This window comes from Centropristis striata, chromosome 3, assembly GCF_030273125.1.
Source record: "Centropristis striata isolate RG_2023a ecotype Rhode Island chromosome 3, C.striata_1.0, whole genome shotgun sequence".
Lineage (NCBI taxonomy): Eukaryota > Metazoa > Chordata > Actinopteri > Perciformes > Serranidae > Centropristis > Centropristis striata.
In genome coordinates this window covers 24,716,556-24,733,628 of record NC_081519.1, presented here as the reverse complement: position 1 = coordinate 24,733,628, position 17,073 = coordinate 24,716,556, and the positions used below count along the sequence as shown (strand labels likewise).

The following is a 17,073-nucleotide window of genomic DNA, read 5'->3' as shown; positions in this document are numbered from 1 at the left end:
AAAAAACTGTTGTAAAGTGAAGTGTTGATTATTAATGCATGTTGTTAACTTGCCATTGCATTAGGGGAAAAATTGGAGCTTGTATTATTCATGTATCCTTTGCTCTTAATCTCTTGGCTGAGACTCACAGACTCTCTCTGCACCACCCTCTCACCACCCCCACCATCCCTCCCTCTATCTCTTTTTTCCTTTATTTTTCCTTCCTTTTTTTCTCTCTCTCCGTCTCACATGGGTGCTGATAGAATGAGGTGTTCCCTGAGCCTCTCTTCACCTGGACACGAGTGGGGGGCCGCCTGCTGGATGGCAGTACCGAGCGAGAGGGGAAGGAGCTGATTCTGGAGAGAGTGCCGGCCGAGCTCAACGGCTCCATGTACCGCTGCACGGCCCAGAATCCTCTGGGCTCCACGGATACGCACACTCGCCTCATAGTCTTCGGTATGTACGCTCAATTCAGCAACACGCCCCGGCCCCGTTCTGGAGTGGCTACTGCACTAGCAGTTAAACCGAAATCGCATTTAAATTTGATTAATTATTAAGAAGATGATGAATATGAAACGATTTTTTTTTTTTCTAGTGACTGAACAACTTGGGTCCACAAGAATTATCTGGAACACTTATACAATTACACACTTAAATGTCACAGAAAATTACATAATTCTACAAAATTAATTTCATGTATCTACAGTATCTTTGAAAAATACGTAAGAGATTTATGTGACCGCTTTTAGGTATGAATCATTAATGCAGCTAAGTGTGTGATTAATAAGAGATTGTATTCCTAATTGGCTCAACAACACATTCTTTTCAAGGGTGCACTTAGTGAGGATAACTATTCTCTTCGCAAGGGCTTTAGTCACTACTCCGTCGATGGCACGTCTTGTACTGCTTTCATTTTAACACCAGCAGCCAACAGTGCATCAAAGGCCCATGATGAAATCAAAGGACCTTTGTTGTTGACAGTGTTAGAAAAGCACTTTGTTCAATGGCCAAACCAAAGTAACGTGTTCGTCGGAACCTGGAAGTAGTTCATTTACTGGTGTTGATGTGGGAGCTGGATTGCTTACAGGCTCTATTACATCTGTGTGTCTTGCTCCTCTGGATCTGTTTATTCTGGACGCTCTTGGAAGAACTGGGATCTGCCTATCTGAGGCTCATCAGAAAGCTTTAGCAATATCGGGAGTTTAATCCAATAAGTTCTCCTATGGGTGCTGGCTTCTTGAGCCCTTTGGAGATGTAAATGTGATGGCAATTTCACATGTTGGTCTCCCAAGACACTTTTCCATAAAAGCCCCCCAAAAATAGGCATCAAGATTCTTTATTGTCATTGTAAAACTAAATTCCTTTTGGTATTGTTCGGTAAAGGTTTAAACATACAGACAGTAAATAAGACCAACAGACAAAGAACATTCAGTTAAAAACAAGATATGAAAAAATTGCCATGTATAAAATAGATGAATAAATAAACACTTGGCAGCACACAACAATTTAAAGTGCAGTGCATAAAGTGTCACAGTTTTAAGTGCTGGCGTGTGTGTGTGTGTGTGTGTGTGTGTGTGTGCACAAGGTGTGATGGAGGTCACAGATCTCTTTATTCTATCTAATGACATATTCATTTTAATTTTAATTTTCTTAGTTCTTCTTTTCGAACCGAAAAATAGAAAAACATCGTAAACAACAACGGCTAGATGCATATTTACATACACATACACACACCGTTATACAGATGTACATATAAACATATAGACATTTGGATACATACAGTATATATAACCATATACATATACATACATCTGCCCCATCTAAATAATGAGATAAAAATAAGAACCAGTCAACTTAATATTCAATACGCATTTCCTCATATCATTTTAGTCTGAAAATATATGAACATGAAAATATGACATATGATATTAAAGTATATTTGGAAGTTTTCTAATGATCATTAATTAAGGCTTCAACCACAAAATTAGTTTTAAAATCCATTTGATGCAGCCCATAAGAGATCTGAGAACACTTCCTCCTTTGTCCCTCAGCAGTGCAACTAATCCCTACTGCATACCAGATGTAATATTGTGCAAGCATAGCTGCTCCATCCATAATGGCTGTGTCATGTTTGAATAGAGCCATTACAAAACATTTACGTCACAAAGACCTGTGTTTGAAAGCCCAGAATACGTTACTATATATAGATAAAGACAGCGATGTTACACATTGCATAGATTAAAAAGGGTGTTTGACTCTTGTTTTACACAGAAGTCAAGTCACGCTGGAGAAGCAGGAGAAATATATTATTTTTTTGACTGTGTGTGTAGAAAAATGTGTTGCACGCGCACACACATGCACTTCAGCCCTGAAGTGCCCTATTGACGTAAATCAGGTCGACACCATTTTCGTACTTCATCGAGTCTCTGAAACACAGAATATTGTATCCATCACTTTTTAAAAATCCTCCGCCCGAAACACTCCTGTGAACAGGGTTTAAAGTATGTCACAAATGTACAAATTACTGGGCGGGCCTAATAAGAACCCCCTTTAAGGGGAAAGTGCCACTTTAGAGAGGCGTTACCTTGGGAGGCGTTTTGCTAGGAAGAGCACTAATGTCTATTTAACACCCTGATGCACCCTCAGGTGTCATCGGCTACGTGCCTAGTATAGCCCATCTGTCTGCCTGCTCCTTGTAGATTGCTTCCACTCACGCTTAGGGGAAGTAAATGGTGATTAAGTGACCTTGGCACCGTCCCCCGTGGCCTTGAGATGAGACACTTCTCTCTCTACCAGGGGCGAACAGATAGAAGTATTTGGGGGCTCTGCTCGCTTGGCAAAGTGTTCAATATAAATCATCAGGAATAATAGAGTATAATGACGGCTTGGTATAGAGACTCTCCACTGACGACGGGCAGCACTCACGTCTTGATGATGTACATCTTTAGCCACCCTCAGTGATAATACCCTCTGAGATTACTGTGAAGTGAGTCAGCACAGAGGAGCCGGGCAGTGACACACACATACACACACATGGGCAGACAACCGATCTGCACACACATGCAGAAACACACAGATATGTATGCTTATGCAAATTCGCAGGGGCAAGCAAACACAAGCGTGCATACGCAGAGTGCACACACTAATTTCCCTGCGCCTCTCAGAGGAGCTGCTATGTTAATGTGGTTGCAGCAAGACCAGAGTTTCACACTGAGCTCTATGTGTAGCTTCCACCTGCTCATGTGAAGTCAAAAATAGCTCGCAAAGTGGAATTTAGGTGTGTTGCTAATGCTCTGCAAGCCCTCCTGCTTCCTCCTTTGCAATTACTTTATCCCTCGGAGAACTTTGAAAATACATTGTCAAAGTGGATTGTGCAGGGTAGACACTGGCGCAGCTTATTAAAGGTGGAGTCAATTTCTCCAAACCTCTTTCCCAGACTGTCTGGACACAGCTGTATTTGCCTGATCTTGGCGCTGCTAAAAGTGTCCTGGTTGTTCTGGTGCGGCGCTCTGTGTTCCCAGTTCCATTAACAGGCCCAGTGTTTCTCGCCAGGGATGTGCCATTTAACATGTGCTTCAGGAACTTTGGAGTTCGGCGTCATTAGAAAGCCACCACCTCTGTCAGAGATTAGTATTTTTTTCTGCTTCTCATGCTTTTTATCCTCTTATTAAATCCCCCTGTTTTCATTCAGTTTCTCAGTCACTGATCATTTTTTTTGATCATCTCAAGGTTGATCTTTTCTCTTTGTCTCCAACAGAAAATCCAAGCATGATGAAAAACACACAGAATCAGAACAGTAAGTATTTCAGCAACAAAATATCAATTTTTTGTGTCATTGTGATGCATCTCATGAATTCTGTTGTATCACTTCCACAGACGCTGTGTGTAATATGAGAGCAAAATATGACACTGCAGTCTAATCACTCAGAAAATGTGTGCAGAAATGTGGCAATGGATCACAGAAGCAAGTACTTTGGGAGACTGTGGTTTCAAAATTCAAAGTATTGACAGGTGGATGTTTCTCATTCTGACCTGAATGCATTTTCCCAGATAGACTGCGTGAGAGTGATTCAGTCAGGATTAATCTTCGGCGATGTTCAGTCGCAGCGAGCAACAAGCCTCTTCCAGTGACTAACCGAGCCTGTCACTTTTGGTTGGGTGTGAGATTATTGGTGTTTCATATGTGCAGCAGTGGCTCATTTGCGGCTTCTGAGATTATCATATGTAAAGATGAGGGATTGTCAGGAGAAGCCGCAGGGCTGTGACAACAACCTTTCCATCTCTCTCTTTTTTCTGCCACTCCCTCTCTCTTTCTACTTCAATCTCTCTGCCTGTCTCTCCACTCCTCCACTCTGACTTTTAATACTCACTTTCTGTCTCCCAATGCTATCCTCTATTCCTATTTCATTCATTTCTGCTTGCTTTTCCCCCTTTATTCACCGCCCTATTTTCCTCTCACTCACTTATTCTGTCTCCCTCCCTTCAATCATATTTATATTTTCGACTTTTTTCCTTTTCAGCCTGGCTCACAATCTCTGATTTTGATGCAGGCACACATGCCCCATGGTCATTGCAGATTATGCTGTAGTGGGGAAAAAAAACATCTAGTTCTGGCTAAACTCCAAAATTTGGAATCGCCAAGACTGAAATCAGAGTAGTGACCCTACAGCAATAACAATTAGAGTTAAGATAGTGGGGTAAGAAAAACTGAATGATCCATAAGAGGAAATTCTTAAACAGCTCATGTTTATAAAGGCACAACTCCTCCAAGCTCAATAAACGGCTTTAATATGGTATTATATGTTAGCATATCTAGGTCAGCCATTCACCAGTTGTTATCGAAAGTATGTTATTTTGTAAAATACATCAGTGATTTGTGCACAAATGCAGATAGTAACTTATGTGCCATGAAGCAAGAATCAATAAAACACCTGCATTGTAATAGTTTTTAAGCTGTTGTTGATGAACTGGAAAATGAATTTGAATGGTATAATTTTATACTATATAATCCCTTGTGCATGTGTGTGACGCCGTGTTTGTCCCAGCATACAGTGCGAACAGCTTCCCAAGCAGATGGCAAGCAGAGCTGTCTTTAAGCTGAACCGCCCCAGTCAGACGAGATTTGAACAGCCTTGTAGTCTGACATTGGCTTCACTCTTTCTCTCACTTTTCCTGTTTTTCTATTTCAAAAACATCATGTGTCTTTCGTCCTCCCCCACACCCAATTTCTGTGTCTCTCTTCCTTTTTTTGCTCTTTGTTTTCCTCTTCTCTCTTCCCCCTGCCTTTCCCGTCTCTGCCAGTGGTATCGTAGGGATGCAAATCTAAATATGCAAATGCTATGGTAAGCGCAGGAGCAGGTGTGTCACAGCAAGGACAGAATCAGGTCAGCATGGACGCGCAGACATGCCTTGCATGCAAGTCAAATTGGTGTACAACATGGCCCCGAGAGGTCACCACACACGTGCCTGATCGCTTAATGGCTGAATACCCAACTCCTCGTCTGGTGCGAGAGGGAAGGACCACCCCTGTCAGTCAGTCAGGGCCGCAGCAGACGAGAAAACTACGCTTCCCATGAGGGGCTATATTCATTCATCTTTGTCAGAATTGCTCTCTCCCAGACAACTTGTCAAGCTGCACTGTGTGGCAATGAACTGAATTTTAAAGATGAGTGAAATTGAGGACAAAACTGTGACATGTTTTCTGTCGTCTGGTACTGTACCTGTCAGCCTAGGCTGCTGGAAGTATCACAAGTTTGTGGTTGTCACGTTATTGCGGGTAATGCATCATCTTGGCTGTGACACGGTTGTGCAATCATAAAGAAATATTCATTACAACCAACAAAGTCCCACTCATGGACTTCATTGACTCAAAAATAACAAAACCGTAAAAGCCAGGAGCCATAATCAAGTAATCTGCATTTTTAATTTTTTTTGGCAGACATGCTACATCTGTCATTTTTCGTAGCGCCATGCGAAATTCTAATTCAAATCCTCTTTTAGAACAGAGGTCAGATCAGAGACAGGAACCGGCAGTGCAAACAGATGTGTCATAGCTTTCGTCAGAAATACCAAGTAGGTTTGAGGAGGCGGCTCACTTGACTTAAAGTCATGTAGTCATATGCAAAAAAAAAAGTGTTATGTTGTCAGCTGGCATTTTCCATCCAGCACGACTGAGGTAGAGTCGTCCTTTATTAAAAAGAGCACGTTGCCTCTGAAATCAGTCCCAGCTCAGATTCAGGTTGGCAGAAACGCGGGGTCTGAGCCAAAAACTGAAGGCAAACAGATGGCTGGGCGACTTGCATGTATGATTGTAGACTGGAAGGGGACCTCAGATGATGATCTTATGGTTGGCTGAGCCCATTACAGAATGAGATGAAGTACTTATTGAAAGATCCAGTTGTTATTGTCTTGTGTTGTATGACTTGAGTGGAAGTCGCTGTGTGTGAAATGTTCGATTATAGACTTCTGTGGATATTTAGGGAGTCATGAAACCTTAATGGTTTAATTTAAACAATCCTGTCAAACATATGATCCAACTGTTCATAATCATTTCTCAGCAGACAATATTTTATCATCCCAAAGATTGAATTACCTGACAGGCTAATCAGCTTCCAGATAATAATATTACTCTAATTAATGTAACCACACCCTGATTGTGATTGTAGCTGAAGCCACAATCTTTGCACATTCAACACAACTGTTGATTATGTCTGCAGAGCCACACCCACAGTCAGTCACAACTTTCCTCCCACAGCAGCTCTGGTTCCTCAGTGCTCGCTGTAAGGTGTCCATGAGGGAGCGGCAGAAAACAATAGCAGCATAAAGCTGCTGTCTCTGCTGATCTCTCCTCTATAATCTAGTATCCCTGCTGTGGGCTGGAGAACAACAAGTCCAGAGCAGGAAAAAATAAAAAGAACTCAGGCTCCACTCCTCATAGCTACATTTTTATCTGAGCACTCTTTAAAAACTGGGAAAGAAAGAGTGTCTTTGTGTTTGTCTTAACTGCACCGAAGGGTATATTTTTGGTATGGCGTTAGCCCTATAGTGTATATAGATGCTGACACCCTCCTGGATCTATTATTCCTCATATGTATTTACAGTCTAGCTATACGTTTTGTCATCCTGATGTCTTGGTCTATTCTGAACACACATCATCTACTGAATGTCTGGATCCTTCTTCTGTTGCTCTTCCCGAGGGTGAATGTTGTTGTTTTTTCAGGGCTTTTTTCCTTTTCTGAATCGAGCACTGTAAAACTTGTCAGTGTAAATTTACAGTATTTAACTGTCAGCAGCTTTGCCTGCAAGGTACTGTTTTTTTTTTTTTTTTTTTTTTTACAGTGTACTTGTACTAAATTTGCAGTATATTACTCTATACCAGTACATTAATCACATATTTTTCTCTTAGATTGCATTGCAATATAATATATGATACTGTATGACATCAGTACTGTTCAGATTTCATTGTAAATTTTCCTCTAAGGTTTATAGTGAGGGTGTAATAATAGATGCATTAGTATGCATAAGCAGTTAGTGAAATCAGGACTTCATAAATAAAATTGACTTGCCGTTATAATGATGGTCTACTTTAAAGAACTAAGCAGATGAGATTTTACAAAAATGAATATTTTGTATATCAAGAGTGGTTATACTGATCCTCTCAGAGCCGCACTATCATCAAGCCACTTCACATGTAGTCCAAGAAACTACTAAAAGTGACAAGTTACAACAAGTTCTCCAAATCATACAACCCACAACATTTGTTTCTTCCCTCAAGTACAACCTACAGTAGATTTTTTTTTTTTAAAAGCCCCTGCTGTTAGTAGGACATCAATGGGGCGGTCTCCCTTCACAAACGTCAATATAAGGCGTTTGTACATGCAGCAAAATATGACTTTTTAGACTGTCGGATATGACACTTGTAGCAGGATGTTGGCGTAACTCACGTAACTTACATGGGTCACGGTTTGTGAATTGAGGTTTTTTTTACGTAACTTACGTTGTTTACGTGGTTTATGTAACTTACATAACTCATGGTAGAAACACATTTATATATTTACATACATTTACTTACTGTTTAAACGGTCTTTTTTAACACCTAGCCAGGAAGTTTTTTGCCCTAAACCTAGGTCAGTGGTTTTGTAGCCTAAATTCACTGAAACTGCAGCCTTTTTTACAACCGCAAACCGTACGTGTATGTATAATGACTTGTATGCTATTTTTAGAACAAATGCTCATATTTGTCGTTGCGTCTATTCTGTCGTATAGTTTAGAGTACTTGTTGCATATTAACGTTTCAGAAGGGTTACAAGACATACAAATTGAAATTTGTAAACTAAACAATTATTTTTCTTTTAAATGACATGCTGATTGATGTGTATGAGATGGAGGAGGTGTGTCTCTGTCTTACTGACTGTTTCTCTGGTGTTTGTAGATGGAGCCTCCTGCCTGGACGTGCTCGGACTAACGTGGATGGCACTTGTGCTCACAGTGACAGTGGAACTGACGTGAAACCTCTCATCCAAGACACACTCACGCACACACACACACACACACACACACACATACACGCACACACAAACACACACATAAATTCCCTTCTTACACAACATCCACACATGTACACAAAAAACACGCACACACACTTTCCACAAACCCTGCAAGCCTTCTCCAGTCATCAACAGGCCCTCCATGCGTCAGTCGATCAGGAAACAGTGCCATCACAGGATGGCGCTCCACTGTTTTTTGTAATAAAATAATAACCAAGATAATGATATCAAAAGAACAACGTGACAAACATGACAATAACCACTTCCTATATAGCCCTGCCCAGTTACACCCCTTTTTTTGTTTCTTGTCCCACGTCTGCCTGTTGATCAATAAAACCAGTTGATTTGAAATGGAAAAAGAAAAACGCTTTTGGATTTTATTTTGATGAGTCAAGATGTCATTGGTGTTGACTGAAATGTGAAAAGTGGAACTGGCTTAGGATGTGCCACCATATCAACCACTCCCATCTGTTACTTGTCCTGGGATGCACCTGATTAGCAACAAGCTGATAAACCACGGGGGAACAAACACAGATGCTCCAAGAGAACATTCTTTTTTTACTGATATACAACTATTCCTTTTTTTCTGATGGCGTGGAATGTACAAGAGGATTTAAAAATGCATTAAGAAACTAGAAAAAAAAATCTCCTTTTTGAGTGTATTTTGTGTACATCAGTGTAAATATTGAAAATAATTAAAGAGGTTATATGGGTTATGGTGCGGGATGGTTGCTGATATAGCTGGAGTTTACACTTCTCCACCTTTGTTTGTACTTCATTCAACACTGTTCTCAGAGATCATTCTTGGCTGGAAGGACAGAAACATTAACAGCCTTTCTGTTTCTCATTTGGGCTTTTTATATCTATATGGCAGGTCTCCAAGGACAGAGTAAAAAAAAAAAAAAAATCTAACATATGTCTGCTGTTTTGGGGTTGTGGTGCATGTGACGTTTGAAGATTCTTTCTCCTTTTGGTGTGTTGCAATTGACAGCACTGCAACTCATTGTCACTGGCCTGTAATCCAGTTATTCACTTGTGACATACTATCTTAAGTGACCTACATTGTGTACAATACGTAACTCTTACCCAGACATCTGCAGTACTAGTAGGATCATTTTAGCCGCCATTCCAGGGAGGTGCTCACTTGAGGCAGCGTGTGTAAACAGGGTTGTTGCATTTGTTTCATTTCACCTGTATTAAAATGGAGAGATGATAAAAACTTACAAGCCTTGACTTTACTTATAACACTGTGATCAACATGTTCAGTAGCAGATGTGAATCTTCCCCGGCTTCCTCTGACGCCCAGTACAGGTAATATACAGTATCTAATATTGCTCACTCCTGCATATCTGGATTGTCGCAGGAATTGTTTACAATCTAATTTGATTGTAATCTTGCCACATGCAGGAAATTTGAAGGACAGTCTGCCTGGAGACAGACTCTCCAGACTGGAGACTTTGTGTGTCTGCTCAATTACAGGCTCCAAAAATTACTTTGTTTCAGATGTATCTGATTGTGCTGACCCCAACGTGGCTTCTGAAGGAGATTCGGACATTGCTGTTAACCCTTTCCAGTCTGCACTCTCTTTTTCTCACACGCACACACGGTGAAGGGTGTCTTAATGCAGAATAATCCTGCATTTTTTGGACTTCACAAGATCTGCAATTTAAGCTATTCTAAGGACACAACATGTATTAAGGGATTAAGGTTTAAACCAGGTGGGAGGTAAGAGGGGAGATTTCTAAAGCTTAGTCGAATGGAAAGGATAGACCTATCCGTTTGGGATATCAGCTCACCTTGCCAAAGTACAATCCATATTACTGCTTTCCGGAGATGAGAGCTGCATAGCATAAACATTATTAACAGACAGTCATATGCACTTTGAATTAATTTTCTTTCCAGTGAGGGAATCAAAGGGCACAAGTCCTTGTCCACCCACTGTATAGCATTATAACACAGCCATCATTTTAATTTTGATTCAAGAGGCTCTTCTGCACTTGTTTTTTTAAACTTTTTTTTACTCACCTCGCATTCAAGAGAGAAAAATAGGTCCTTGCCTTTTCTAAATACATTAGAGAATTTGCCTGTTGTCTTTATATAACCATCATGCCAAAAAATTACATATTACTTGTTACATGTCTGTGTGTGTGTATATACATGTGTTTTAAATGTTGCATTTGAACTTTCAGTTCATAAAATAAGTTCAAATCAGGCAGTAAATTACTCCCTTTTTAACACATCACCTAATAAATTATGTTTCCAAGAAAGAAAGAAAGAAAGAAAGACTTCCTATTTTAGCCATGTATGTGGAGCATTTAATGGTCCCCTTCAGTAGTAATTGCCCTTAATTATTGAGACGTCGATGTGAAAACAAGAGCAAGCTTTTGTGTGTAGCTTTTAGTCACACATGAGAAAATTGCTCTGTTTGCCCAGTCGATGTGGTTTAGGTTGGCTTGGTAGTTGAGGATGACCCTTGCGGATAAGCCAGCTTCATCACAAACAAATGAACAAGCAACAAACAAATTTATTGACTTAAGAAATGCCATGGTAGAATAAAAATCACCTATTTTCCCTCTTACCTGTAATGTGTTTTTTATCAATCTAGATTGTTTCAGTGTGAATTGCAGAGTTCCGGAGATATCTGCCCTCTCTGGAATAAAATGTTCTGGATGTAACCTGGCTTTCTGTGCTCATAGTGCCAAAAAGAAAATGCATTTGAGAAACTCAACAGCAATGTCTCTTTCCAACAACCATGACCTGATTACTGGAGATAATCCACAGACCTTACTGTGAGACGTTCCATGTCGGAACTAAGATGGAAAGGAAATAGTTTCTCCATGAAGCTGCTTTTTTATTTTATTTTTAAGGTGAACTGTCCCTTTAAGCTTTATTTTTTTAGTGCATCCCTCCTGTTCCCACCACGCTTCACTAATTTGCATAGTCACACAGGGGGAAAAAGAGAAAAACACCTGTTAGAAATGTCTTTTGTGCCTTCTGTTGGTGCTCGGGCCCATGCTGCACACATATTATGGATGGCACAAGCAAGAAGAGGTGAAAGTGCCATCCAACAATGCACACGGCTGACTGTCATGTTTTTTCTCTCAGCAGTGTTCTGAATAGTTCACCTGAGCTGGGAGCAATGGCGAGGATAAGAAGCAGCCTCTTTGGTCCATCTGTGAATTATTCAGCAGTCAGCCATGCCTGCAGAATCCGGTTTCCTTTATTTCGTCTGCAGACTCGGCTATCGGATGACCAAACATCGGCCATGTCAGCTAGGACACCTGACACACCCTCTGTGCAGCTCTCCACATGATGCACCTTTAAAATGCTCCACAGAGTGCTGTTAAAATAAACACTGTTCTGCTGTTGACCGCAGACTCGCTCGAGTGTGTTATCAGCAACACAAATGACAGGCTGACAGCGGCGACTGAGAGACATGGCTCCCATGCGACAGAGATGTATGTTTGCATCTCAGCATAGTGTATGGAAATGAATGACACTGTCAGCTTCCTCCATAGACACTTTTTCCATCTGCCTCAGACTGTTATCTGTGTTATTTACAGTCCTATGTGTTTAAAATAAGTGACTGCCATTTTGTTTCTCGACAGCAATCTTCAGCTTATCTTTAGAGAGAGTCCTTTTTGCATCCGCACTGGCACAGAAAAGGACCTTTGATCTGTGGCATGGCTGTGCAAACAGATGTATCCTGGTTATTAAGTACTTGATAAATGTCACCTATCATAACTCCCCACCCCTTATTCAAACCATGTTTTCCTCCTGCAGCTCTAGCCGTATGTTATGTTTGTGCAAGTTAAGCAGCGTGATCTATCATAATATTTTTAGGGATTTTCTGAAAATGACATATTAAAGTGTGACCTGAACTGCTCCTGTTAGTGTAAACACACAGCAAAAGATGCAACAACAACAACAAAATAGGTCAAAGAAAGTTTGGATTAAAGCATGTTTAGAAAGTCTTCTTAGATAGTAGTGGGATGGTATGAGGAAAAGCCTGGGTGAGTCAGCAAATTGCATAACCAAATATTGATCTTAGTGGTATTTACATATTCTGTGTGTGGTTATTGACTCTGACTTGCCACAGGTGGTGCATGACCAGCGCCCCGCCTCTACACAGACAGGGATGCAAATAGGGCCTCGAGAGCTATCATTTTACATCTGATCCTTTAGGCATAGAGGCTCAGTCATCAGATCACAGCAGCTCTTTTACAAAAAACCAGTCAGCATGCTGCCGTCAACTGAGATGCAGTGACAAAAACATTCAATAGGATCAGTCAACCAATCGTCGCCACCATCACGGCTACAGCTATGCCCATTGCGGAGCTTTTGGGAGTCCAGTTCGACATGCAGCTGCTGTTGAAACTGAGTCTCTCTGTGGCTGCCGTGCTGCTGGTGTCATGGGCCTACAGGTTCTACAGCTCCAGGGACGCACAGAAGGCTCAGCTCTGCATCAAAGACAACAAAGAGTCAGGAAATGCAACATGCATTAACTGCAAGACGACATTACGGGGTCAAAGCTCGTCAAAAAAACATGACACCGATGATGGGGGCAATCGATCCGGACCCGGAGACTCTGACTCAGCTGCTGATGAGCTCACATCTGAGGAAAGTAAAGCTCAAGCATGCCCCGCTGAAAAGAGTAAGGATGCATTAAGTATGTCATATTGTGACCAAGATATCAGCATGAAAGGAGAGATACTCACTCATCAGAAGCAGGCAGAGGTTGCAACCAGTAATATTTCATTTGGATCTGCTTTGAACCTTCCTCATCCAACTGAGAGTGGGATGGCCAGTACAACGGGGCGCCGCTCCCCTTGCTTTTTGCAGAAGCTGGAGGGCAGTGTGGGTGTGGGCAGGGAGTTAAGGCAGGACTTGGAGCGCCAGGGGGCCTACTCCAGCTTCCTCTCCAAGGCAGAGATCAAAGTGGAGGATGCCAATGTGGTGCTGGAGGGAACCGGAGACCAGATTGTACGTGGAAAGATATATGATTACTATGTTGAGTCTTCCTCTCACTGTATTACGGGCTCAAACAGTGTGCTGGGTCAGTATGGGAGGAACTCTGAGTCAGAGCCAGTGGAGCTTGGAAGTCGTGGCAGCAGCCCCACAGAATCTCCGTCCTCTTTGAGCCCCATCATGATGCGTGATCTAGTTTTGCCACAAAGCACTATTGAGGATCCCTCCTCGCTGGGAAGCTTCAAGCTGAGGCACCCTGAGAGGCCTGTACTCCTACGCAAGGAGAGCTATCTGTCAGCAACAGAGCAGTCTGAGCTTTCCAACCCTTTTCTAAATGCAAGAGCCTCAACTCCAGTGACTCACTCTCTGTCCTCTACCAGCACGGAGTCCAACTCTGTTCACCCTGTGATCCTACATTCTACAGTCGGCAAAGACCTCAGTGTGAGGGAGGGGGCAGATGTAGAGACCGCAGCAGCAGTTTTACACCTTCCAGCAAAAACTCTCGACGCCACAGATTTGGAAAGCCTGAAGAGTAAACTCGATCTGGGTAACTGTTTGGAGACGCTGTGTCTGGCCAAGAAGCAGGGCCAGACCTCTGTGCAGCAAGCAGCCCTGGGAGTCATGTCAGACAACTACCTCCAGGTGCTCAGGGACCCCAACCTTTATGGGCGGCTAATGGCTGACGAGAGGGAGCAGATCCGGAAGCAGAGAATGAGAGGGAGACGGTTTGTCATGGTGGCAGATATGGACCCTCAAGACTGGGCGAGGAGCGCGGGAGGGCAGACAGCAGAGACGGAGCAGAGGAGGACATCCAGTGCAGTGTACTATTATGATGACTACAAAGACGGCTGGCATACACTCTGCCTGATCCCACAGGAGGTCGTCTCTAAAGCCTGTGCCATGTGCACAATGGATAACTACTTATTTGTGGCAGTGGGCTGCCAAGGCACAGACAGAGAAATGACACCCTCAAAGCGAGCGTTTTGCTACAATCCTTTGACATCAATTTGGAAGGAGATCAGTCCTATGAATGAAGCCAGGCCCCGCTGCAAACTGGCAGCACTGGAGGGCTACATCTACGCCATCGGAGGGGAGTGCCTCTCCTCAGTGGAACGCTACGACCCGCGATCGGACAGATGGACATTTGTGGCTCCACTGCCTAATGATACGTTTGCTGTGGCACATCATGTCACAGTGTGCAGTGGAGAGCTTTTTGTTTCTGGGGGAACTCTTAGATATATGCTACTGCGCTACAACCCCAGAACCAACACCTGGAGGCCCAACGTGTCAGTCGGCAGCCAGGACAGAACTGCAGATATGGTAGCTGTGGGGCGATTTTTGTATCGGTTTGATGTGAACCCACTGCTGGGCATCAGTGTGCACCGCTACCACTCAGTGGCTCGGCTGTGGTACGAGTGCGACTCTAAAAAGCTCCAGCGCTGCCCTGCCTTCCAGTGCGTCACGATGGATGGCACTATCTATTGTGTCAGCCGCCAGTTCACCATGAGGTTTGAGGCTGATGAGATCTCTCCAGGTTTCATAGATGAGAATTTGAGTGTCCTTTCTGCAGCGAAGGGCATACTTCTCCCCTTTGTCCTTTCACTCCCTGATAAAAAACCCCGGCAGACCAGTGTGTGAGGAGGATTCAGTTTTCCATTAATGATAAGATTAGGTGGTGATGGAGTGTCCCCACATGAGCACGCCTTACATCACGTTTCTTGTTGACTGAGTGGTTTTTGCTTCACCCAGAGTTATGCTCAGCACAGCTCCAAATGTTATTGCAAAATAGTAATCACAAAGGCCCAAAGCTTCTGTTTCTTGAACTACTTTATTTCTCGAATTGGGTATTGCACAAAGAAATGTCTGTTTCTTATGTCTCGTTCTCTGGCAGTAGATGTAAAATATTAGCCTCTTAATGGCAGTAAAACTACTGTTTGCTTAGATTTACGCCGGATGTGCTGCCATGTAAATTGTTTGCCTCTTTGATTTGCCACTCCTTCCTGCCATTAAGTTAGTTTTATATCATTCCAGATGCTTAACCTCTTTAGATAATTCATAAATAAGTCTCAGAGTAAATGAGCTCATTCAACTCTAACACATTACAAAGATTGGGCAATATAGTGATAATCTATCACCGTGCTCCAGTGTGTAGGGCACAAATATAACTTACACAGTGGCCTGGATACAATGCAATTATCTACAGTTGCTCTTTAAATGTGACAGGATGTAAATAGGTTGTCATGTAATATAAATAGGTGGGCTTTCAAAAGCATTTGTCTCTGCTTTTGAAACTCGCAGCACTAATACTTGCTGGTTTTTTTTGTAATTTTAGTCACTCTCCTTTGGTGTATGAAAAGAAATATTTTAATCTTGACGGAGCAGAGGCTTTGTTCACTGTACAAACTGAATCTCTTTGTTTTGCTATCTGTTGTATTCTGTATATCAAAGAAATACATGCATATGAAACCACAGTTAATGAATAAGGGATTAAGCCAAATGTCTATGCCAGTATTTGTGTGACCTGTAATCAATGACATAACATGGGAACAATCTAAACACTTGCAGTTCATTTTAAGTGCCGAGCAATTACATTAAATATGGAAATATGCATAAGAATGATACAAATAATAAATTCTTCATTGTTTGCTCATTTGCACTCATGTCTATGGCTGTAATGCTGAGGACTTCAAAGCCACACTGACAGGTTGAAGAGAGTGACATGCTGCTATAGCACCATCATGTGGCCCACTAGGCAAACAGATCAGTGCGTCGGATGGATGAGACGTGTTAAACGCTAGACTTCCCACAACACAGAGGCGTCATGTGACACGCAGGCATCAACAGCACAGTGGAGTGACTAACTGGCTGAGCAGTGAGTGGGTGAGACAGGGTTTCAGCTGCACGGGAAGGCAGCCGGCAGGCGGGGAGAAGGGAGGCAGACGCAGATGGTTGACCATCAAACATAAGCATCTTTGATTCTTCCTAATTAAACACTTTGATCCCCTGTAACAAAACACCTAATGGAATGGGAGTTAGACACGTCCCTTCAGATGTTGCCTGGGTTGACACACGGCCTCTGGTTTGCCTCAATACCCAGGTCAGTTCTGGCATCAACACTTGTTTCACTTATTTATTTATTTCCCACAGAGTATCTAGGGTAATACTAACAGCCCACTCTGAGTTTCAGATATTATGTGTGCAGAGAGAGGGAGAATTTGCATGTAATTATCCTCTGGAAGGGCGGACATAATTTACAGCCCCATCCTCTCTCCTCCGCACACAGACACACACATATTCATAGATAAAAAACACTGTAACTACTCATCCCACAACACGCAGTAAACCTACAGTAGTCCTCACAGCAACATAATGAGAATCATGTTTAATTTTTTAAATTCCTTTTGATTTCCCAAACGGTTTGCTCTGTAAAAGAGAAATGTTTCATGCAGCTGGCTAATACAAAAGAGGAACCACACAGCAGCACCACTTTGAGCAGAGCTTCTAAATTAACAAGCAGCATGTGAGGCAATTCAAGAGCCACAGTGTTGTCTCTGAGCCTGTTGTGATAGTGGAAGCTGAC

At 42.3% G+C, this 17,073-nt stretch overlaps 2 protein-coding genes across 3 annotated transcripts in view; both read left to right on the top strand.

Annotated features, from left to right (window-relative positions):
- igsf21a (immunoglobin superfamily, member 21a) overlaps nt 1-10,432 on the top strand; it is a 272,635-nt gene extending 262,203 nt beyond the window's left edge. For both annotated transcript variants that reach the window (XM_059328431.1, XM_059328430.1), the window contains exons 8-10: nt 243-435; nt 3,737-3,775; nt 8,411-10,432. In XM_059328431.1, the coding sequence (XP_059184414.1) occupies nt 243-435; nt 3,737-3,775; nt 8,411-8,487 (309 nt within the window). In that variant the 3' untranslated portion in view covers nt 8,488-10,432. The remainder of the gene's footprint in view (nt 1-242; nt 436-3,736; nt 3,776-8,410) is intronic.
- Nucleotides 10,433-12,600: 2,168 nt separating this feature from the next.
- Nucleotides 12,601-15,131, top strand: klhdc7a (kelch domain containing 7A). Its single transcript, XM_059329821.1, has 2 exons — nt 12,601-13,175; nt 13,317-15,131. The coding sequence occupies exons 1-2, from the start codon at nt 12,849-12,851 to the stop codon at nt 15,129-15,131; spliced, it is 2,142 nt and encodes a 713-aa protein (XP_059185804.1). The 5' UTR covers nt 12,601-12,848.
- Nucleotides 15,132-17,073: the final 1,942 nt, after the last annotated feature.

Bases quoted from the DNA above. Each gene is read 5' to 3' on its own strand.
- klhdc7a (XM_059329821.1), top strand. From the start codon at position 12,849: ATGCCCATTGCGGAGCTTTTGGGAGTCCAGTTCGACATGCAGCTGCTG. The intron at 13,176-13,316 runs AAGAGTAAGGAT...CCTCATCCAACT, and splicing joins CTCAAGCATGCCCCGCTGAA to GAGAGTGGGATGGCCAGTAC.